The 23,842-nt window shown below is 38.9% G+C and overlaps 1 protein-coding gene across 1 annotated transcript; it reads left to right on the top strand.

Annotated features, from left to right (window-relative positions):
- The first annotated feature begins 1,558 nt into the window (after window positions 1–1,558).
- Window positions 1,559–22,868, top strand: LOC134667431 (spondin-2-like). Its single transcript, XM_063524880.1, has 11 exons — window positions 1,559–1,753; window positions 2,647–2,831; window positions 3,606–3,820; window positions 3,853–4,041; window positions 4,584–4,790; window positions 5,531–5,737; window positions 10,243–10,506; window positions 13,880–14,045; window positions 14,380–14,437; window positions 14,653–14,806; window positions 22,768–22,868. Coding segments are annotated over exons 1-11 (1,737 nt in total). The 5' UTR covers window positions 1,559–1,751; the 3' UTR covers window positions 22,858–22,868.
- Window positions 22,869–23,842: the final 974 nt, after the last annotated feature.

The following is a 23,842-nucleotide window of genomic DNA, read 5'->3' as shown; positions in this document are numbered from 1 at the left end:
GTGCCTAAACTACAGGAATCGCCACCGAAGAAGTTTAACTACAAAAGCTTCAGCTTATTTTAAGGCAATTAAAATGTCAGCAGCAACAAACCGCAACAATGCCGCGGCCGCAGCTCCGCGCCGCGCTCATAATTTTGTTACAAGTTCGCAACGTTTCTTCAACTTTATTCAGAACTAGAACTAGTGCACGCCAACTGTTAACTATTGTACTCTGCATTATGTGTTGATGCTACTAAAAACACAGGATGGCATATAACACTTTAAACTCTCGCGTTTTGTACACAAACGGGTCTACCGCGACATAATTTCATTGTTTTTATCTTAAATTCCGACATTTCAGCTGAGTTGCACCAGCTGTGGTCACGGTCAAACTATGAAATTATATCGTGGTAGACCCGTTTGTGTAGGTATTTAAATATAGGATGGAATAGATGAGGGACTTCGGTGAGGTACTTCAGCAACGATTCTAGAACCAAATTTACTTTTATTTTGGTTTACGGTAATAATAATGACGCAAAGCCTAAACAAGTATCACCCTGACTCTGATGCTGATCCTGAAATATCAAATAAAAACTTCAGTTTTGTTCCATTATATTTTTTTATGTGTAATTATAGCTATATCAACATAATAGGTACTAATGTATGTGAAACGAAAACTTAAAAGTATTGAGTTGTGATTATTGCATGCCTTCACAAACAACTCAAACAAGTCAAACTGACCAAAATTAAATGCATTTGGCCCAGATTTGAACTAGGTACGAGTATACATTGATATTACCCTCGTTTTTAAATTCACAGATTTAAGTTTCCATTCCTTAACCTGACCCGTTCCATATGTATTTATATATTTATGGACGCATTGCAGAATCAAGTTTCATATTGAATTTCTTGGTCCCGCTGCACCGACATACATAATGTATGGGCCGGCTACGCGTATGCCATAATGAAACTGTTTATTTTGTGATAATGGTTATATATCTAGCTGGCATTTTAATATTGCTTGCTATAAAAGTATGTTTAATAAAATAAATACTAATACTAACCCATTTTAGTGAAGTAACTATAACTACCCACGAATGAGATTTGCCGCCCTCCTCAGGAAAAGTATTTTCGTGTAAGTACTGGGTATTTTTCTGCTGATATTTTCATCCCAGCAAGTATTTGTTAGTTGCCGAAACTTGTCTATTATGTGGATTAATACATGACAATTAACTGAATTACTAATTAAAATATGCTTACCGTTTAGTGGTAGGTAGGTAATATTCGTTTCGCTTGCAGTTGGTATTTGCTGTAAGTAAAAAAAATTTTAACAAAATTAAGGTAATTTAATTATTTTATTTTAATCAGAAAGTGTACCAAAACTAGAAAATTAAAATACCTATTTATTATTTTTACATTATTTAAGCTTATGAAGTTTATCGCGAGGTCTTACAGCTCACCGACCCACTATTATATTTACTATTTAGAGACTATGGAACTTCTTAAATCCTTATCAGGTCACAGATTACTTTATAATTTAAACCCAAAACTACAGCGTACAACCGTCGCAACTAAAAACTAAAATTCGGTTTGGCATCTCTCCAAACGGACGCTTGGTTTATTTTGAGCTGCGGAGACCGCATTTCGTGAGCGTTATAACCTAATAGATTTCATCTGATTCCCGCAAATTGTACTGAATATTGGACAAAGGGCCGTATAGTTTACGTCTAAGTGCACAAAGTGCCGCTGAAGTGGATACAAGGTGCTTTGAAATGTACGTTTGTGTTTGGTAAACGTTTGTCCGTTTCAAATGAAGCTTTATAGCTTAGATTTTCGACCACTGTGTGTGTATTCATAAATATGTCAAATATTGTTTAGTGTTTACTGCTGTGAAAGTGCCGCGATATATCTTGTAAAATGTGCGGGTAAGTTTGTTGGTAAACAACAGAGTGAATCGGTATCGTTTTAAAATTGGCCGCGTTCAGAATTAAAATTATTCGAGATATGTATAAGCTTCGAAAAGTACACAGAAAAAAGATATAACTAAAAGTTAAACTTGACTGTTTTTAATTTTAAAGTCCTGGCAGTGGGGTTGACGTATGAGTATGCTTTATTTATTATATTATTTACTTACGTTCAAGGTTTTTATAACTAGCAATATTGGGTATGTGGGTTTGTTCAGAAAGAAAAACAGTTTGAAACTCTTGGCAGCTGAATTAAGAACCAGTGCTGATAAATCTAGCATAGCTAAATAGGTTCAGTGATAATGTAAGGTTAATATTAGACAACATGGAGCTGATCTGATAAAGACGAAAGGAACCATAGGAACTTACTAAAAATAATGCAAAAATTGAGTTTATGATCGTTTCATTAAAATTGTCCTTATTACTCCGCAAACAAGTGGGGTCTTGATATAGGCTAGTGGCTCTTTGAGCTGTAGATGTAGACCTCGCCAACCGCCATGGATCCCGTTTTGAACAATTTCCAAAATTTGAATCGAAAAAAAAATTGTGTAATTATCGAACCTGATCAACAAATTTCACGAGAATCGGTTCAAAAATGCGACGTGGAGGAGCGAACATCCGGACATAAACCAAATTCTTTTTGCCCAAGCTAAAACGGAGACCTTCGCTATCGCTTTTGATTTTATCAAAACTTATTGTTCAGGTACCTCAGATACGTTGTTTATCTGTCACTATGGGCACTAGTGTTGACAGAAAAATGCAATCACAAGCCGATCTTAGTGCCCGACGATGTGGAGCCTCTGGACAACAACAATTTATTCACCATGACAGTGCAAAACATGGGGAAGGACGTCAACAACCTTTTCAAGCCGGACCAGCGATATGCTAGTAAGTTTTTATGCACTGGTGTCAATGTTTCAAATAAACGTAATGTCGGCACTATTTAAGAATCACTCTGGTCCGCCACCAAAAACTTCCATCCATACAACCGAAAATTGCATCGCCTACAGATGTTTCCAAGAGATAGCGCGGCGCCGATTCAAAAACTGGGAACCAAAGCATTGCCTCGAGCATTTTATTAGGCGCGTAATTAAGAATTTAACAGTGATTAATGGCTCAAATTTCATGAAAAGAAACGTAATTAACTCAATGTTATTTTTATTTTGCACTAAAATGACATCTTGTCCATTCAGGTGTAAAATTGGCCAATGGATTAAAAGTTATCTAGAAAGAAAAAAATAAAAATAAAACATACTGCAACTTGGTTTCTCATATTTTGTTTGACGTCAATTAAAGAGCATGGATTTATGTAGTAACTCAATGAGTTAGACGTAAGAGCCAGCTTGAAAACTAACGACTAAATACAGTGTTTGGTAAATCGTTTGCCAAAATTAAACGGCAGATAGGTTGAGTCATTTGCTATTTTCTCAGGCCTAGAAATTTTTAATTTGGCGCATATTTTTTTTTTCGTTTGTATGTCAGTTATTCGTAAATTCATATTTTTTACTTGCGTAGTAGTAAAACAAACCATGGCCAATTTTGCTTTTCTAGGCATGAGATGATAGCAAATGACTCCACCTATCTGCGGTTTTAATTTGGCAAACGATGTACCAAACACCCTATATAACAACATCTTAACACTGATATGAACTTATATTTCAGTAACCATTAAAGCGAGCGACCAGAACCACACGTTCAGCTGGTTCATGATAACCGTCGAGGACCCGGACGTAGACGAAAGTGACTACGCGTTCAGGAGACAACAGTACGACGTTGGCACTATGAAGACTATGGACGACGACCATAGTAGCCAGTACAGCGACAAGTGTGCCAATACTGTGGAGAATATAGACAATACTGGCAAGATGGAGGTTTCGGTAAGATCATACTTGATAGGTATAACGTTAACCACACGTTCAGCTGGTTCATGATAACCGTCAAGAACCCGAACGTAGACGAAAGTGACTACGCGTTCAGGAGACAACAGTACCACGTGGGCACTATGAAGACTATGGACGACGACCATAGTAGTCAGTACAGCGACAAGTGTGCCAATACTGTGGAGAATATAGATAATACTGGCAAGATGGAGGTTTCGGTGAGATTATATTATGAAAATTTGTTGCCGACATGGCACCATAGTTCAAAAATGCGGTCGAAAATGCCGGTCACGCATTGGAGAGACGTTGTCCCTCGCGTACAGACAGATGCTGCTTAAATCATCGGTCAAGATGTTAAAGGCCTCATGATGATATAATGTTAAGCTGGAAGTATGGTGGTAACAAAGTACGACCCCTTCTATGATAATAATTTCAAAAGACAGGGCCGGAATGTACGAAACTATGGAGGTTATGTACATAACCTAAGACGGACGTGTCGGTAAGATTCTACTTACTTAACGTACTTACGCAGTACTATAACAGCGCAGTACTTTTTGCCAAACATTATCGTCTTTTTAACATTAAATGATTCATTAATAATTTTAAAACCAGTAGGCCTCCAGTTTTCGCACTTAGCCCAAAAACGTGGGTTACGGTTTGAAATCCAGTATATATGTAGATACTGATGAGATAAATGACTTGACAATCTTGACATCGAATGTTAAACACGCACTATAGTGCAAACCCATCCTCGTTGCAGGTCCATTGGCTATCCCCCAGTTCCAGTTCCCCTCTGCCGATTGCGAGCAAAGTGCGCATTCGTGCGATGGTGGCCGAAAACGCACGGGCGTGGTACGTCGGCCCTAATCTGGACATCGTGTTGACCAAGGACAACGAACGGCCACTTGACATGCCGCAGTATGACGCCAAAGAGACGTGTAATTTGTGCAGCGAGGCGCGGTATGAAGTAAGTTTAACATAATTAGGTATCGCTGGCGCGACATGGTGGAGGCGGATCTGCGCGAACTTCGAGTCAGCAATTGGCGAGAGGTCGCACAGGACCGAGAAAAGTGGCGCTGTCTTGTGTCGGAGGCCAAGTCTCACTTTGGGTTCGCTGAGCCAACGGAGTAAATAAGTGAGTGAGTGAGTATAATCGAAACATTTTGCATTCGGTGCATTTCCAGCTGGATGCTTGATTGAGTTTATCCTCATGATAAAATAATCTTCGCTTTTTAACACCGCGCAATTGAAAGTTACGGACACTGTCTTTATCATCCTGTCAGTTTAGAACTTTAGACAATAATGACGTGATAATGACCATCATATCCGTTTGGGTCTCAAAGCAAATATACTACAGATTTAACACCAGCGTGCGACCACAAGTTTTCGAAATCACTGCACTGTTAATGCTTTGGAAATTGAGACTATAGGCTCTTCTAAACTTTAGTCGCGTGAGTGACCAAAAATACGTGAGTCAAACCGTAAAATTAATTACATGGAAGTAGTAAGGTGGTGGTACTAGTGCTCGACATGCTAATGGCCAATAGATGACTCCTTGCTGTCACCTCTATTGTCAATGAATGAGTTAAGTTTCAAGATGACATGTACTGGGACCGCGTCGAACACCACCACCTTACAGGGATTATTACTCACGACAGTTTATTGATTTTATGCTTGTTTATTGAATATTTCATGTTTTATTTACAGGTAATTTTCGAAGGACAATGGTCCAAACTGACGCACCCACAGCAGTTCCCCACCAACATGGACAAAAACGCGTACAGCTACATGGTGGGAGCTTCTCACGACTACGTGTTCACACTTTGGGAGCCCGACACGCTTGCCAGCGCAGGCCTGCAGGAGGCCGCGGAGAATGCTGACATGAATGTCTTGGAGAAGGAGATTATGAGTAAAGTGAGTCGAATGGTATTGCCGTTTTGATTGGTAAGCGTTATAATACCCCACCAGCATTATTACAGCACGACTAAATTGCTGCTGCAATGTGTACAGAGTCGTATGTAATTTCATCCAATTATTTGGACAATTGAAGGAGAATTAAATATGGTAGACATAAGTACTCCCTAAAAAGACTCCGTGAATTCTATAGGTACCTATGCAGTAAAACCCGCTTAATAAGATTCTGAATAGACCTAGTCAAAAACGCGTCTCAGGCATGAAAGCTCCATGAAAGCAATTGACATGGTATGGGATACATCAGAGTAAATAATAAACCTGAATCTTAGGTTTTATTACGCTAAAACAAAACGATAGGAAATTATTCAATGACAACTTCAAATTCATGACATTCTTCCCTCCTTAGTCCTGAACGTAGTCCGACAGATGGGAAGGGGGTCGTCGAGCTCGAGCCGAACGACGTGGCTCATTCGGAATAAAAGGGCTAGGAGTTGGCTCTGTAGTCACGTCTGGAGCACCGACATTTTGGGTTGTTTCAGTCGCGGGGTCAGAGGGCCCAGCAATGGGATCTGCGAGTACTTCATTTCCATGGGATTCAAAATCATGATTTGCTTCATTCTCTTCACCATGTATAGGAGTAGGATCATTTGTGTTAGACTCCGCTAGTGGCAGTGCACCCCTGGGAGCGAGGTGGCGATTCGAAACCAGCATCTCTTTGCCGTTTGATAATCTCACTGAACTATAGCTGGGATTTGCTTCTAGTAAATCAACTTCTTCTACCAGAGGGTCGTACTTGCTTGCACGAATGAATTTTTTGAGGAGGACTTTACCGGGCTGTAGCCATGCTGGCATAGATTGCCCCCACGAAGATCGTCGACAGTGGTTGAACATTCTCTCGTGCGGTGTCTTATTAGTTGAGGTGCAAAGTAAAGATCGGATGCTATGTAACGCTTGTGTCATCACAGTCTCCCACATGGTGATAGGCAAGTTTTTGGTTTTCAAAGCAAGGCGAATTGTTTGCCATAGAGTGCCATTCAGGCGTTCGACCTGTCCATTTCCTTGAGGATTGTAAGGTGAGGATCTGCTTGTGGACACGCCCTTAGAGTGTAAAAAGTCTTTCATTTCAATGGACATAAAAGAAGTCCCTTGGTCCGTATGAATAGTTGCCGGGTATCCAAATACAGAAAATAGTTCGCTCAGGTGTTTTGTGACGGTTTCCGTGCTCATATCTGAGCAAGCATACGCAAAAGGAAATCTGGAGTATTCGTCTATGATCGTCAAAATATACTTGTTTCGCGTTGCTGATGGTATTGGCCCTTTGAAGTCCATAGATAATCTCTCGAAAGGAGCGGTAGCTTTTATTAAAGTCCCGGTTGATTTGCTGAATCTGGGTTTGATTTCCGCACATGTGGGGCATGATGATACGACTCTCTTTACATCATCACAGCTAAATGGTAAATTTTTAGACCTAATCCAGTGTGTTAGCCGAGCCACACCAGGATGACAAAGTGACTGATGTAATTCCTTTAGACGGTCATCGGTTGACGCTGCGCAGCAAACTTGCCTTGACAGAGCGTCTGCTACAGTGTTTTGACTTCCTGGACGATATTTGATGTCAAAAGTATAATTTGAGAGTTCTATTCTCCATCTCTGAATTTTGTCATTCTTTATTTTACTGGCATGCCCTTGTAGCATATAAGCTACTGATTTTTGATCAGTTACGAGATAAAATGATCGTCCGAGTAAATAATGTCTCCATTTTTTAAGGCTTTCTATTATAGCGTAAGCTTCCTTCTCGATGATAGGGTAGTTCTTCTCGCTGTCGCTCAGAGATTTCGAAAAGAATGCCACAGGTCGGCCATTTTGTGTTAGCGAGGCAGCGATGGAATAATCTGATGCATCTGTTTCAACAGTAAAAGTTTCATCAGGATCGATAGCAGACAGCGTCGAGTTAGATATAATGCGTTTAATTTCTTCAAATGCAGCTGCTTGTCTGGAGTCCAAAGGGTATTTTTCTACTAGTGTTAGCGGGTGTAACTTATTTGAAAAGTCGGGCACCCATTTAGAGTAGTGTGAAAACAGTCCTATGGCTCGTTTTAAGGATGCTGAATCTTGAGGCAGTGATAAATCGAGGAGCGGACGAAGCCGGTCTGGATCGGGTTTTACAGTTCCGTTATTTATATTATATCCAAGAATACTGATATCTGTCAAAGCGTATTGACTCTTTTCTTTGTTGATGGTCAGGTTATACTTCTCTGCGATTTTCAAAAATGTATTTAGTTTTTCGTCGTGGTCTTTCTTATCTTTCCCGCATACAGTTATGTCGTCCAAATATGGAAATATTCCATCAATATTTGTTTTTCGAATTATTGAATCTATAGCTCTTTGAAAACATGCAACACCGTTCGTCACCCCGAACGGGATACGGCGGAATTGATATAAATTGCCGGCTGCTTCAAAGGCTGTTAACGGCTTATTTTCAGGAATAATAGGAATTTGGTGATAGGCTGATTTTAGGTCGATTTTGCTGAATACTTTGAAGTTTGAAACCTTCGCAATAACGTCTTCGATGTTAGGAAGAGGATATGCATCTAGGTACGTATACTTGTTTACTGTTTGCGAGTAGTCTATACACATACGTTTTTTGTGTTGCGCGCCGCCTGTCAGGAGGACCTTAGCGCGCCATGGCGAATTACTTTCTTCAATGATTCCGTCAGCTAGGAGTTTCTTAATTTCATCTTCGATGAATTTTTGAATTTGGGGCGCAAATCGGCGAGATTTCACTGCAACCGGGTGACATTCAGGTGACATATTGGCAAATAAATCGACGGGGTCGATATAAGCTTCTTCTAAGGCGAACAATTTAATGGAGGTAAGTGACCGCCAAAATCAAATTCTACTGAAGAATATTGCCTCAGTACGTCGCGACCCAATATAACATTGCAGCACAGATTTTTCAATACTCGAAGGATTATGCCAGAGTGAGTCCGATTTTCTAGGGTGATGGTGGCTGAATAGACTTGAGTAACGTTTGATTGGTGCTCTGATGTCGCCATTGATACGCTTTGGCCCCAGGGCTTCGTGGCCAGACCGTATTGCTTAATGACTTCTTCGTCTATGAAACTCGTTGAACTTCCTGTGTCGATCAAGGCTCGGAGACTTATTCCATCTACCTCGATAGTTGTGATGCATTTTTCTGTCCCACTTGCTGCTAGTGTCAAAAGTAAAGACTCGTTTCCACTTTGTTCGTCATCGTTTGTTACTATAGCTGCGTTTTGCAAGGCACTCCCTCTACACACTTTCGCAAAGTGGCCTTGTTTGCCACATTTAAGGCAGGTGGCTTGAAAAGCAGGGCACAGTCGGCGAGGATGGCGTGGGTTTGCACAGAAGTAGCATTTTTCATTTTGAGAATTAGTCAAGTATGTATTAGGTTTCCGAGTTGAAGCTGTAGCTGCGGCAGTGGACGTGGATTGCGCAGGAATTGGCGAGGATTGACTGACCGCAGCGGTTTGTTGTGGAATGAAACTTTGCGATTGTATTTGGGCAGATTCTAAGGCACGAGCTTGGTTGTAAGCTTCATCTAGTGTAAGAGTCATATTTTCAAGTAATCGTTGACGAATTGCGGAAGACGATAGACCCGCGATAAATGAATCTCTGATGAAATCTTTTTCGTATTGGTCGGCGGTAACTGCTTTAAAACAGCAATCTTTAGAGAGTAGTTTAAGCGCTTGAAGATACTGGTCGACAGTCTCACCGTTCTGTTGACGTCGGGAGGCCAGATTATGGCGTGCGAATATTTCACTCTTCGGTTTGACGAACAAACATTCCAGCGTAGACATAGCGCTGTTATAGTCACTTGTTTGAGCGATATATTCGTAAATATTTGGCGCTATGCGATTAATAAGCAGTTTATATTTTACCGCATCCGTTTCGGCTTTGCATTCTTGAAGAAAATTTTCAAAAGTCTTTTTCCAATGGAGCCATTTTGAAGCATTTTGGCTGTCCAACGGATCCGCTTCGAATCTTTCGGGTCTAAGATACTTTTCCATTTTTACTGAATCTTTCTTACACGAGCTTTAAAGGAAATTTAGCGTAATAAATTGACATGGTATGGGATTAATGAGAGTAAATAATAAACCTGAATCTTAGGTTTTATTACGCTAAAACAAAACGATAGGAAATTATTCAATGACAACTTCAAATTCATTCTTGAATAATTTGTCATAAATTACAAAAATTTACAGAGACCGCTGTAAAATGGCGTAGAACACAGGAAATTCTATTAAACGTCAGCGTATTAAGGATGACTCACGTTAGACCGGGCTGTATCCCGTGTGTCCGGGCCGGAGCTTCCGGCGCATCGTTTTCTATGAAAAGCATCACGTGAGCACCTGTCATGTCATACAAAAGTAAGCACCGGAAGCTCCGGCCCGGACAGGCGGACACGGCCCGGTTTATCGTGGGTCATCCTTTAAGCTAGTTCTAAAGTTTCACTTGACTTTCAGGTGGGCTATGGACCGGATAGCACCCGCACGCTGATCCGTGGACGCAGAAACGCACACCCAAACATGTTCAGGCCGTCCCACGCACTCTTTCGGACGGACCGAACACACCACCTCTTCTCATTGGTCATCGGGATCCAGCCTTCGCCTGATTGGTTCCTCGGAGTGCACAAGTATGAGCTGTGCACTGACAACGGCTGGCTGGAATATGAGAAGCTGCCGCTGTATCCTTGGGACGCGGGCACTATGGACGGCGTTTCCTATAACGTATGTATTTTGTTTATACTATAACGGTGGCATACAAGCGTGCGGCCCGCTTGATGTTAAGTGGTCACAACAGCCTATGGCACCACCTCTTCTCATTGGTCATCGGGATCCAGCCGTCGCCTGATTGGTTCCTCGGGGTGCACAAGTATGAGCTGTGCACTGACAGCGGCTGGCTGGAATATGAGAAGCTGCCGCTGTATCCTTTGGGACGCGGGCACTATGGACGGCGTTTCCTATAACGTTTGTATTTTGTTTATACTATAACGGTGACATACAAGCGTGCTGTCCACTTGATGTTAAGTTAAGCGGTATCTGCAGCCTATGGCCACTTGCGACTCTAGTGGAGTAATAGGCGTTCCCCTCACTGTAGGTATGCCTACTGAAATATGGAAAAAGGTTGAACTTATTATAGAATTTAGTACTTAATATTTGTTTTTGGTTGGTATGAAAATGCAGGGACACTTTTTTCGTATTTTAAGTATCTAATTAACTAAGAAGCCAAACCCAATCATTGTGTAGATTAAGAAGAGATATTAACTGTTCTCTCACTATTTTCAATCATTGCACAATGTAATGCAATAGGTAGTCATTGGAAAAACGTAATTGGGCGTTTTCAGAAAAAGTAAGTTAATATGAACTGAGAGTTCATTTTTATAAAAAAAAGAAACAATGAATAAGAATCAACAAATAAAACAACAATACGTTATTCTTTTGTATGATTAACAAAATAAAATCAGTATCGCGTATCATTCAATAAAATGACTGACTTTACTTGTATTCGCATCTTTCATTTGTCATGAATTTGCGTAATCCTTTAATTTCGACAGGCTGCGATATCTGTATTGTAAATATTTTCCAATTTTAAATGTTAACAGCACTTTAAAACATTTTACTCAGTTAAATTTTAATTTAAAAATTCGTAGCCAAAGTTGACACGGAGTGATATGAAAGCAATTCTATCTATTATCAATTCGGTTGCATAGCCATGCAATGCCATATAATAAAATTATGCACTCAAACATAAGATTTAACTAGTTCCCTAAGCGCCACTCGCACCATCCCAATCCCACTAAATATTATTTTTAAATATTATAGGACATTCTTACACAGATTGACTAAGTCCCACAGTAAGCTCAAGAAGGCTTGTGTTGTGGGTACTCAGACAACGATATATATATATATATATATATATATATATATATATATATATATAATATACAAATACTTAAATACATAGAAAACACCCATGACTCAGGAACAAATATCTGTATCATCATACAAATAAATGCCCTTACTGGGATTCGAACCCAGGACCATCGGCTTCGCAGGCAGGGTCACTACCCACTAGGCCAGACCGGTCGTCACTAACCCGGGGTTAACCGTTTAAATCGTTAACCCAGTGTCAAATTGTACTGGTAACCATTATGGTAACTCCAGGCTTAATCGGTTAACTCCGGGTTAGTGGGATGGTGAGAGTGGCGCTTATAAAAAAAACCGGGCAAGTGCGAGTCGGACTCGCGCACGAAGGGTTCCGTACCATAATGCAAAAAAAAACAAAAAAAAGCAAAAAGAAAACGGTCACCCATCCAAGTACTGACCCCTCCCGACGTTGCTTAACTTTGGTCAAAAATCACGTTTGTTGTATGGGAGCCCCATTTAAATCTTTATTTTATTCTGTTTTTAGTATTTGTTGTTATAGCGGCAACAGAAATACATCATCTGTGAAAATTTCAACTGTGTAGCTATCACGGTTCGTGAGATACAGCCTGGTGACAGACGGACGGACGGACGGACGGACGGACGGACGGACAGCGAAGTCTTAGTAATAGGATCCCGTTTTACCCTTTGGGTACGGAACCCTAAAAAGTTTTAATTTTCATATTTTTGCATTTCTTAGAAAATTGAAAGTTTCAAAGTGGTTGAGCACCCTCTGTAGTTGAGATAGAGTAACAAAAGTTGGAGTGTTTTATCAACTTAATACGTGTTAAAAATACGGAGATGACCGTCTTCTAACTAGTTTGAATTCTTTAAATAGGTAGAAACATTATTTTACACAAATCTTTTGATCAGTTAAGGATATATTGCTCTTAATATTCCTTTTTAATATACTTAAGTCTTAATATTCGATTTAATTCTATAAATAATTTTAAAAATCGTGCTAGTTTAAATAAATACCTATAAAATTCGTATTGTTTATTAACAAAGTACACTACCAGGCTTACGAAGCAGGAGGTCCCGGGTTCGAATCCTGGTAAGGGCATTTCGTCGGGAGACAAGCAAAAGTCACTATACTAACACCATTGAAATTATTGGACAATAAACCGTGTTACAAGTGTAATAAAGTGCATTGTTACTTTAATTTTTTGATAGTACTTAGTGACTTTTGCTTGTCACCCGACGATTTATTTGTGTGTTCATCACAAATATTTGATCCCGAGTTATGGATGTTTTCTATGTATTTAAGTATTAAATACATAGAAAACATCCATAAACATCCATCCAATGTTAGTATGTCTCACAACAGTTTAAATTCGATGATTGAAGATGTTTATATATATGTGTATATTATATACATATATCGTCGTCTAGTACCCACAACACAAGCCTTATTGAGCTTACTGTGGGACTAGGTCAATCTGTATAAAATTGTCCTATAATATTTATTTATTTTATTTTAAAGTATGCGAATAACCTCAAATGGAACTCCGATAAAACCTATTAACGCTTTAAAGACCATTACTTCATTCCAACTTGCCCCAAATGAAGATTATCAGTTTTTCTTTTGAACGATCTTTCCAAAACAGGCGGTAGATATAAATTCCCGTAATGGTTTCTCCGATTATCTGCGGAAATCGTTCGCAAACTTTACCTCTTCATCATCGAGGATTAGTACTTATAGGTAGATTATAATTCAGAAATCCACACCAACTTAGTGGTGATTTTTAAAGACGGTCGAAAAATCATATTAATATTATTTTGATTTTTGTTGTCAACAAATCTTGCAAATTTTTCAGTGACAATCAAATGTTAAAGAACAGTTAGGTACCATCAACTACCGATCTCATCTCGTGCCTACATTGACTACTTAAATATACTCTGGTAAGCCAGCTTTGTCAGTAGAAAAAGGAAAACTTGAAAAATATAGGTGCGAAGGATCGATATCCCACACAAATTTTGAAATGCGCGCCTTTTCCTGCTAATAAAGCTGTAATAATTTGGAAAGATCGTTAAAAAAACTGATAATGACTCTCGAAATCAAAATACTTAACAAACCTCCTCAAAATTTGGTAAAGTGTCACAATAATTTCCAAGGAAAGGTAAAAAAAATTTGTTTGACGATTTTTTTTTGAATTTACTGACTTTTTTCTTACAGTCAACCAAAAAGAAAACGAATCCCCAAGAGAAAGTCGGCCGGGTGGCACTGGGTTCGTTCGACAGGGAATCCCCCTTCTACCAGTTAAACTTGAACGACCTCAAACCCTTCGGTCACCTGAAGACGAGACTGTTGGACGTTTACCCTGTCAAAGATTGCGAGGCAGGTAAGACAAGTAGGACATCTAAAAATGACATTTTGTTCATTGTAGTCTTAACTTTTCATATGCGCCTGTCAAAATTTTTGGTATTAATAACCTTGAAATGAAATCGTGTCAGACAATTCCATTGTCTTGAGACTCTTGAGCATTGACAATACAAGTATTTTTTTTAAATATGACTAATCTCAACGTATCAGATATTATTATTAATTTATTACATTGAAAATAAATAAAAAGCCATACCTGGCCTTAATTAGGAATACGTTTAAATCTTTAGACCTTTTTAACATCCTCGCTTCAAAGATAATAATATTAATAATATATTTATTCTTATTTCTAGATACAACCAATGAAGAAGAAGCAGAAAATATGGAAAAAGGTGCTCAAGATGAAGAAATGTAAGTTCATTTTTTAGTACCTATCTTATAGTCTCACTGGTCTCACCCTCTCCATCTGTCTGTCCATCCAATCGTGCTTTAGATCCTATCCTTGTCACTTCGTATGGGTGCATATACATTTTAGTCACAGCCATGACCCCTTGATCCACGCTCTTTTAAATGCTGAGCCCTGAATTATGCTACTTACTTAAAGTTATCGTTTATTTCCTTTGCAGGGAGGAACCTCAAGTATCAGAGTCTCGTGAAGGCTGCGGCTTCACCGAATGGGAGCCCTGGTCGCCATGCTCGCCTGAAGGAGATTGTGGTTACGGAAGGCAGTTTCGCGTCCGGTACAAGACAACTTGGAACCACAACTATAGGAGCCACATGGTACGTACTTTAGTTTCCCTTTGTTTCAAGTGATCATCAAATCGTCGGGTGACAAGCAAAAGTCACTAAGTACTATCAAAAAATTAAAGTAACAATGCACTTTATTACACTTGTGACACGGTTTATTGTCCAATAATTTCAATGGTGTTAGTTAGTGACTTTTGCTTGTCACCCGACGAAATTCTCTTTTTCGGTAAAAATAAATCACGCGGCAGGCTTTCCCGCTAAAAACAACAAAGCTAAACAAAGGCAACCATTTATTTATAAATCTTTATGACGAATCACAATCTATACTGTAACGTGATATTCAGGATTCGAAAGAATAAAATGAAATGCAGGAGTGTGAAAACATAAGATCAAACTAGATGCTTGCTGGGAATTAATTCCTGGAAAAAATCTAATTTGACTGGCCTAGATAAGGATATCATGCATATATCACTGCGATTCGTTGCGTGTTCCATTTTTGGCTGTGGCGCGGAACAATAATTTCGTGACACGGCAGCCATGCCATGCACCATAGAATATGATGACACTCCTCCCGTGTCATACGCCACACGTAAAAAACATTGATGACACGGCAGGCGTGTCATCAGCCCCGAATTGGTTAATATCGATCGCTACGACGCCATCTCTTATATATTTAACAAACTACTTACAACTTTTATGTTAGTGTTCCTGTGGACTCTGGAGGTGGAGCGATTATGTCATGATTTTTAAAACTGTTCATAGATGGCGCTGTCGATAGCATTACGAAACTGATACCGAAATTTAGCTGGCATAATGTAGAATTCCTGATGTTAAGTAGTAATGTAATTAATTAAAATTATGACAAGGTTCCAGTTCGAGTTGCAATTCAAATCAGTAAACTGTAGAACTGTTGTAACCGCAGTCTCGGTGAGGTCGGCGCGGCGCAAACCCGACTGCTATCGCTATTGCATTTGACCGCAGGAGCAATCGCCTCATACGAACCAAAATAAAGTGGGGCAACAGCCACATACAGCACTTCATGCATGTTCGGGAATGCTCCGAGCAGACTTGAATCGGTGTACTGGAGCACATAAGTCAATCACCACACATTGCTATGAATTTGTATGGCATACAAATTTAGTATGGCATGGTATGGCAGAGCGACCGCTTATTTCAGCTGAGCCCACAATTAGGACCACTACTCAAGTGTTTTCAAAATATTTATAATTATGTATTTAGTTTCAGGTGTCTTCTTGGGTTATTATAGTATAAAATTAGCGTAGAATAGACTCTATTGTGCTGCTGGTATCGTAGCATTTTACTAGTAAAATTGTACATAATGTGTGGTGTGGTGATTTCGTGCTCTTTGTAAAGGCTTAGGTACTAAATAGTAAGTTTTCCGTTTATGTATGTACAATGCCTGACCGCGCAGCGGCAAATTAGCAATACTTGCGCAAGAAAAGAGTACCTATAAATCTAGTACTCCCTATTTCGCCGCTGACCTGCAGTGGCGTACTTAGCTAGGCGTGGGCGACAGGCCTTCGCCCACGGCCTAGCACTTAGGGGGGCCTCGCAAAGCCAAGCTTTTTATTACCTTGGGAAAACACACTGAAAAGGGCCTCGCAGATGTGGTTCACGCTACACCACTGCTGATCTGACGGTGACATCCAGATCCTATCCATAACTCTCCTTACTTACTGGTTTTCTAAAGCAAACACTCTCTCCTCAATAACAGCAACACTGACAACTTTCCCGCCACACTAAAAATGACACATTTCTAACGGCTCTCATAGTGAGTTGAGACCTTTAGAAGTCACTCGGTGAGTTTTACTGTTAAACTTCCTTTAAATTATCCGCGGTATTTTCTCTAGTTCGCGTCTAGTTTTAGTGGTAAAACTTCGGATGAAATGTATTGAGAGATGGCAGTGTATGAAGCTGGCTCGAACAAGATTTACCTACCTACATTGTTTATTTTGCTTCGTTTTTAAAAAATGTACGTAATTAAGCGCAGTTAAGAAGCTGTGATTGGTCTTACTTAACTGATCACAATTGTATTCTATTGTATTACTTAATTCGTACACATATAACTCATATAAGTCTATAGCATACGCTAACACACTTTCATGCATCTAAATTTAAAAAAAATGGCTTAACTGTCGTAACACAATGGAATCAATTAACTTTAGACGAATTACAGGTGCTTAACTATGTACAATTTTTTTGCAATTCACTCATTTGGCTGACGTGATTTTTTTGGCAATAGCCTAAACCTCTATATAAATAACACGCTTACGCGCTAAAGAGCGTAGCCGCACAAAACAGATAAGTACAGAAGTCAATCACATGTATGTACTTACTTTACTTTTCATACCTACGCTCGGCGGTCGCTCTAGGGTTGCGATTGTTGCGAACTATGACTTATGCACAAAAAAGCTATCGTGGTAGTGGCACTCGTATCCATCGTATCGTATCTCGTATCTAGTTGTTTGATTTATTGTTGAGGATGAAACGGAAGAATGGAAATATAAATTAATAATAACATTAATAACTCAAATAGGTATTTTAATTTTAATCTCATTGTTATATTACAAATTTGCCACAGAAAATATCTTGCGATGATTTCGAGATTGGCGAAATGTGCGATTATTATATTTTAAAGTGTAATAAATTCGCATTCTCATGTACAATGTAACAAATTAGCATACGCATTCTCTCTGAAACCACTGGTAGCTTAAAAAACGACAATTCACCGGTCAATGTTGAATTTAAACAACCGTCCACTGTACAGTTATAATAACTTTTTGTTTTGTTTCTCCATTATTGGACAAAAAAGTTCACAGACGCGTGTCTCAAGCGAATGGCACTCGCGCTCGCACTGGTCCCAACTGGTCCGAGATATCGTGTCCGTGAGCAGTGTCTATGTGTGCGTTGCTCGAGCGCGCTTTGTATGTAGATTGATTTCTGTACCTATCTCTTTTGTGGTAGCCGTGTAAAAAACCGTATGTAGCGAAAAGCGCCTACAAACAGTGAACCCAATTTGTATAGCAATTTATCGTGTAGGTAGTATTATTACCCCTCTATGAATCTTATTATTGTATGAAGGGAGAAGTTGAAGTGGGAGTTGGAAGGGGTAGACTTCGGCGGACTTTCTCTGATCAGATCGGGGAAATCCTGAAGAAAGGCCAGGTCAAGAGCACCCTTAAGAGCAAACAGGAGTGGTCATTCCTCCATACAAACGTAGTCCTCGTTTTCCTCCGTGGTTTTTGAAGCTAGAGCAATGATTTTTTCAACACAGATTAATATTGTCAATATCTGTGTCGGACCGTTTTGCTTTTTTTGATATTTTTGTTTTTTAAGGCGCTATAGCCCTTCAAAAATGGCCAAAATGGCCTAATTGACTATGCCGTAATGAGAGGCGTGGTATTCAAAACTGATATCAATTAGCCAAAAAAGAAAAACGGTCCGACACAGATAATTTCATAATCATTCAGATTTCCAAATTTGGTTACGATTGGTTAAGATTTGGAGGAGGAAAAAGAGGACTACGAAACCTCGATTTTTGCCATTTTTACGCAGGATTTTTCGCCTCAGCTGCAGTTGTCCCTATCGCACTAATTTTAGGGGCGGGTTCAAGTTTCTAAATACGTACACAGACAGAAAAGTGATGGGCAATAGTCGACATGTAATATCGATAATCTAGTGATGTGAGAAGTTATCGATAAACCATAACAAAGTCGCGATTTGCCTCTTAGTAGGCGAAGTTAGTGAAGTAAGTAATACCTATTGCACTTTTGCCTCAGGGGAAACCGTTTAACACTATTATTTCTTGGTTCATACAAAGCTGAGTAGACGCACTTTTATTTAATAATATATTTTGATTTCATATCTGTGGTAATAAACGCTTTGAATACATTTTTCGAAACATCATTCCGAATCCAATGAGGTATCACACCTTTGAACTTGTACTATACTGTTGTCCCAAATTGGGGTTTCGTATTTAGTCCGACCAGAATCAGGAGCTCCTCAAACATAGGTGCCTAAATGTATCCAAATCTGACTCAAAAATAATGATCGGCCGAGAGCATGTCGGGCCATGCTCAGTGTAGAGTTTCGTAGTTACCGTTCTGTCAAAATAGGCCAAACCGGGGCGATAAGTCAGTATCATACGTTTACAAGGGAGTACAGAGCGTTTTACGTATTTTTAGATTTTTACTAAGAACAGACGATTTTTTGCCATAACTCAAAAACGACTGGAGTCCGGTCATATTCGCTATATAGTTTTCATTGAAAGTAGTTATTAAGCTTTTGTTGATATTTTTCATGATTTTGGACCATGGTTCAAAAGTTAGAGGGTGGTGGGGATTTTTTTTTCGGAGCGATTATTTCCGAAAATATATAAATTTATCAAAAAATGTTTTAAGGAGACCTTTATCCGTTTTGAAACACCTATCCAAGGGTACCCCACACTATTGGGACTAAGCAAATAAAAAATATATATATATATACCTTTGAGTTCAATTGGCGTAAAGGACATTTTGGCGAAAATGAGTTATATATACAGTTTTAATACCTGGCTTAATAACCTCAAAGCTGTACTCTGATTGCCTAATCAATCTAATCATGCATGCCATACGATTAAATAAATAAATATACAGTTTTATTCAGAATTCCAAACGCTTTTGTTCTGTATAGTTAAAATGTCGATATCTCGTAAAAAGTTGCCTTTACGACCCAATTTTTGCACTATGAGCTTGCAAAAACAGCTTAGCTCAAGGGGCGTAAATGACCAGTTTTTCTTTTTTTTTGTAATTAAATTATGTTGTAAAGGACTAACAATACTAACATGTCCTTTGTCGTCATTTAGCCCTTCATTTGTCATGATAATTTTTCATATCGTGTGGTCAAGATGGTCGTAAAGGACATTATTTGACTATTGAAATTATTTTACTTGCCCTTTACGACACGTCCTAAAAATGATTTACCTTAAGTATACGAGGCGAACAAATTGTAAAGGACTTTTCTAACTATTGTGTCGTTTAAACTCCAAATTGCAAACAAATAACATGGACGTAGCAGTATGTATATACTATCAAGAAAGTCGTTTTCTGGGACCTTTATTACTATAATGTAATGTTTGCCGTCAAATTTGAAAGCATTTACACAAGAGTTTTTTCCGCAGTTATCTTTGTTCATGCACGTAAAGGTCTAAATAGTTTTATGGGTCCTTTATTACCAAAATATAACGTTTGCCCTTCAAATTAGAAAACTCAGCTCAGTGTTTTTCCGCAACTATTACTGTGTTTCTCGCAGTGGAATCTCTTATAGTCTTGCGACAATAACATATGTACTAGCCTGTGCATAATACACTCTGAACCTTTCCGACTCGCATTTCTTGTTGATTAGGAGAACGAGACAGGTACAAAATACAAAATTCTTTATTTCATAAAAAAACTGTACATATAATTTGAGGGATGGTGTCTCCCGGTAAGGCCGGCCCGGTGCCTGTGTTGGGAGGCACCGCTCTTCCGTTATTATTGAAATCTAACTAATACTAAGCTACACTATTTACAAGTCACAAAACATTTACTACCTATACTATTTACAAATAATAATTATATACTAATTACAAGCAATACATTAATTATAACTATTATAAGCAACATAAAGACAACAATAAAAATATGTGATCAGAAAAGTACTCAAGCCTGCACGCGTGTGTGTGTGTGTGATGGTACTCATCGTAAAAGGCACTCTGTTTTCTCATATGTTTTAGTTTTGAGCCATTTGGTTACAGTAGACTTACATTCATGGGATTGTTTAGGGTAAATGTTTAGAATTTTATTGATTTTATTATATATGAAAGCGGATTTTGTGTTAAATTGTGAGTACGCAAAGGTTGTTCTATTATGAGAAGATCTCGCTACATTAATTAAAGTTCGTTTTATGTTATAGTTAGGATTGTAGGTAAGGTGTATCAGCGATTGCCCATTGCCTCGCTCCTGACTATTTATTACCCGTTCCTGCGCGGTGGAAGTTGTTTTTCGTGCGTAATTTAATTATTTGTGTCATTGGTTGAGCTCGGCTACAATAACTAGTTGAAATAAAGAACAATGCTTCGTTTCAAACACACTCACAAAGTTTGGAACGTATCTGGACGAAGTGGTAATTAATACTTAATGACCGAATCGGTTATAATTAATTCGTTTACTTACTTGTTTCATAATATGTACAGAAGATATTTTTAAGTGTTTGAAATTAGAAATTATTACAGCTACAGTTAACAGGGATGAAATAACACAGAAATTACTACATAAATAGGAATAAAAAACGATTTAATATCTTATTGTTTCGTATTTTGAAATAAGACATCTTGAAAAATGATGAAATTGAATCAGTTAACATGTGTAGGTACCGTAGCTGGTAACTAATACACCCCGAATTTGGAATAAAATAGTCTCAGAATATCACTTACGACCCCTACTAAACAAGATACACTATATAATCAAAAAACGCAGCATGGGTGTAAAGGACATTCATAGTGTTTTTGACCAATTCTATAGGACATTAACTTTCGTTTTTAATTTATACATATGATTGCTAATTCAGGTTAAAGAGACTAACAGTTTGAGTACTTTTTTAATACACATCAAAAATATAGCTCCATAAACAACAAAAATAAATCAACATTAAAAAAAATCTCTTTCTCCTGAAAAATAGCATTTTGTCCTTTACACCAATTGAACCCAAAGGTATCGAATATTGTATGGGAGGTCTCAGGTCTGCAATTCTTTTTTAATAGTTTTTATTTTACCGTTCCGTCGCAATGCGTGATCATGTATCCATGCCAATAAGTTGCCAACTTGCAGCTTTTTAGCACTTACGATCATGAAGCAAAGCCGCGGATCGGACAGACAGGCAGACAGACGAACATGGCGAAACAATAAGGGTTTCTTTGGTGACTACGCAACCCTAAATATCGGACCACTATTAAAACAGTTATTAAGATTTTAATTTGGTTGCAGGTTGTAGACGGATATTGAATTCAGTTAGGTACCTAAAGTCAAGAAGTTAAATCACAATAACAGGGAATATGATTCGGTCAAATTGTGTTCTAATGTATGGGGAAGACAAACAAATTATAGCCAGCATTCAATGAATGTAGTATGATACCTTGGGGTATGGTGCTTTACGCACACTAGTGTCCCGACCCCTCCCCCTGACGCAACCCCCCCAATAATAAAAATAAAACTGCCAACCGGGACATATTTCATGCTAAAAGGGGTGGGGGGATTGCGTCAGGGGGAGGGGGTAGGACGCTAGTGTGCGTAAAGGACCATACCCAAAGGTATCATACTACATTAATAAAATACTGGCTATAGTTAGTTTTTCAAAAAACACAATTTGACCGAATCAAATAAGTAAACGCTTAGTGGCGGTAGCGAGCTAACGAGTTACCACCGAAGAATAAGTTTGTACTATAAGAAAAGAACTAGGTGTAGCAAAGCTATACCGGGCCGACCGCTTCGCGAGGCCCGTGAAGGCAAATGACGTGTGCGTCTGTGTGCGCGCACCACACACACAAGTCCTTCACTACGCAGCGCCGCCCCCGTCAGCGCGACGGCGATATTCACCTCAAAATCTCAAAACTGAGATCGGGCTAACGTCCTGTTTCGTCTTAACCGGCAAGCGTGTATGAGGAATGTTATGAATGTGAAGGAAGCGAAAGAGGTATGTCAGGATCGTAGCAAGTGGAAATCCGTGGTCTCTGCCTACCCCTACGGGAAATAGGTGTGATTATATGTATGTATGTATTAGTTGTATTACCCCTCTCAAGTCCCAAGTCTTGTACTTTGTACAAGTTCAAGTTTTGAACTTTTATAGAAATAAAAGGCAGCATAAGTTAGACAGGCAATGTGCCTTGTGATATCCGCTAGAACGCTTTATTCCAAACAACCAGGAAATGGGTAATACAATCTCGGTGTTCTTTATTGCAGAATCATGGACCTGATCGTGAAGAGAAGTGCATAGTGGACCCGAAACAGATGGACACGGAGTACCACTCGTGCTATGTTGATTGTTATTAACACTATACGGAGTACAGTCGCCATCAGATATATCGGAGCGGCCAAGGCGCTCACAAATGTCTGAACACGCCTCTATTGTCAAGGCGTTAGAGTGCGTGTTCAGATATTTTAGAGCACCTTGGCCGCTCCGATATATCTGATGGCGACTGTACCTATGCTCGTACGTGACGTCAAAGACAATAAAATATTGGTGACGTAAAAAGGCATTTTTAATGAAAACTCCTTTTTTTCCAAAACTACTTTGGGGGAGGTCTATGTCCAGCAATGGACGTCCTCCGGATGATATGATGATGATAACTTATTTTCAGTGAATGTAATACCTACAATGAAAATAACATAAACTGTGTACTGTAGTTTCCTTTTTGTGACTAGTTATTAATTCGAAGGAATATACACTAAAAAATGTGGCGGCGATTTCGAAATGGGACTCTTATTAAAATGATTTTCCGGATAACCCGAATAATACCCGAATACACCCTTTGTGTCTTGATGGTCGATGTCCACGGCAGCTTTCTACAATAAATAAATGCAACCTTCCATGAGCTACAGTGACCGCTTGACAAGACGGACTGTAGGTAGGTATAAAAGTACTCGTTGGCTTTGCTACCGAGTTGGTACTAAAAAGACCAGCCAGGGGTTTCGATTTAAACTGGACATTTTTTAGAAGATATTACATAAGGTAAAGAAATAGCTTTATAGCTAAGTAATAGTAGTGTGTTGTTAACAGTGTAGACCTGGCTAAGTAGGACCTATAGTATCTGCATAACAGATTCAGATTCGAAGACAGTGCCGGATTTAGACATTTGCCGCATAGTGGTAAATCCGGCACTGTTCGAAGAAGAGTTTGAACTGCTTGAAGCCCAGATTCTAATCTAAAGATTCTTCCTTAAAATTTATCAACCGCAAGAAAGTTAAGTCAAACTCAGTGTTGAGTTTTGCGGGGCTATGACTATGTATTTATAAGAATAACGCTGTATTTTATTAA

This window comes from Cydia fagiglandana, chromosome 1 (assembly GCF_963556715.1).
Source record: "Cydia fagiglandana chromosome 1, ilCydFagi1.1, whole genome shotgun sequence".
Lineage (NCBI taxonomy): Eukaryota > Metazoa > Arthropoda > Insecta > Lepidoptera > Tortricidae > Cydia > Cydia fagiglandana.
The sequence above is the reverse complement of the archived record's forward strand: the minus strand, read 5'-3'. Positions and strand labels throughout refer to the sequence as shown.

What these genes read in the sequence shown, in the direction of transcription:
- LOC134667431 (XM_063524880.1), top strand. An exon ending in GCCGGACCAGCGATATGCTA is followed by an intron (nt 2,832 to 3,605) that starts GTAAGTTTTTAT and finishes CTTATATTTCAG; the next exon opens with TAACCATTAAAGCGAGCGAC. An exon ending in AGAAGGAGATTATGAGTAAA is followed by an intron (nt 5,738 to 10,242) that starts GTGAGTCGAATG and finishes CTTGACTTTCAG; the next exon opens with GTGGGCTATGGACCGGATAG.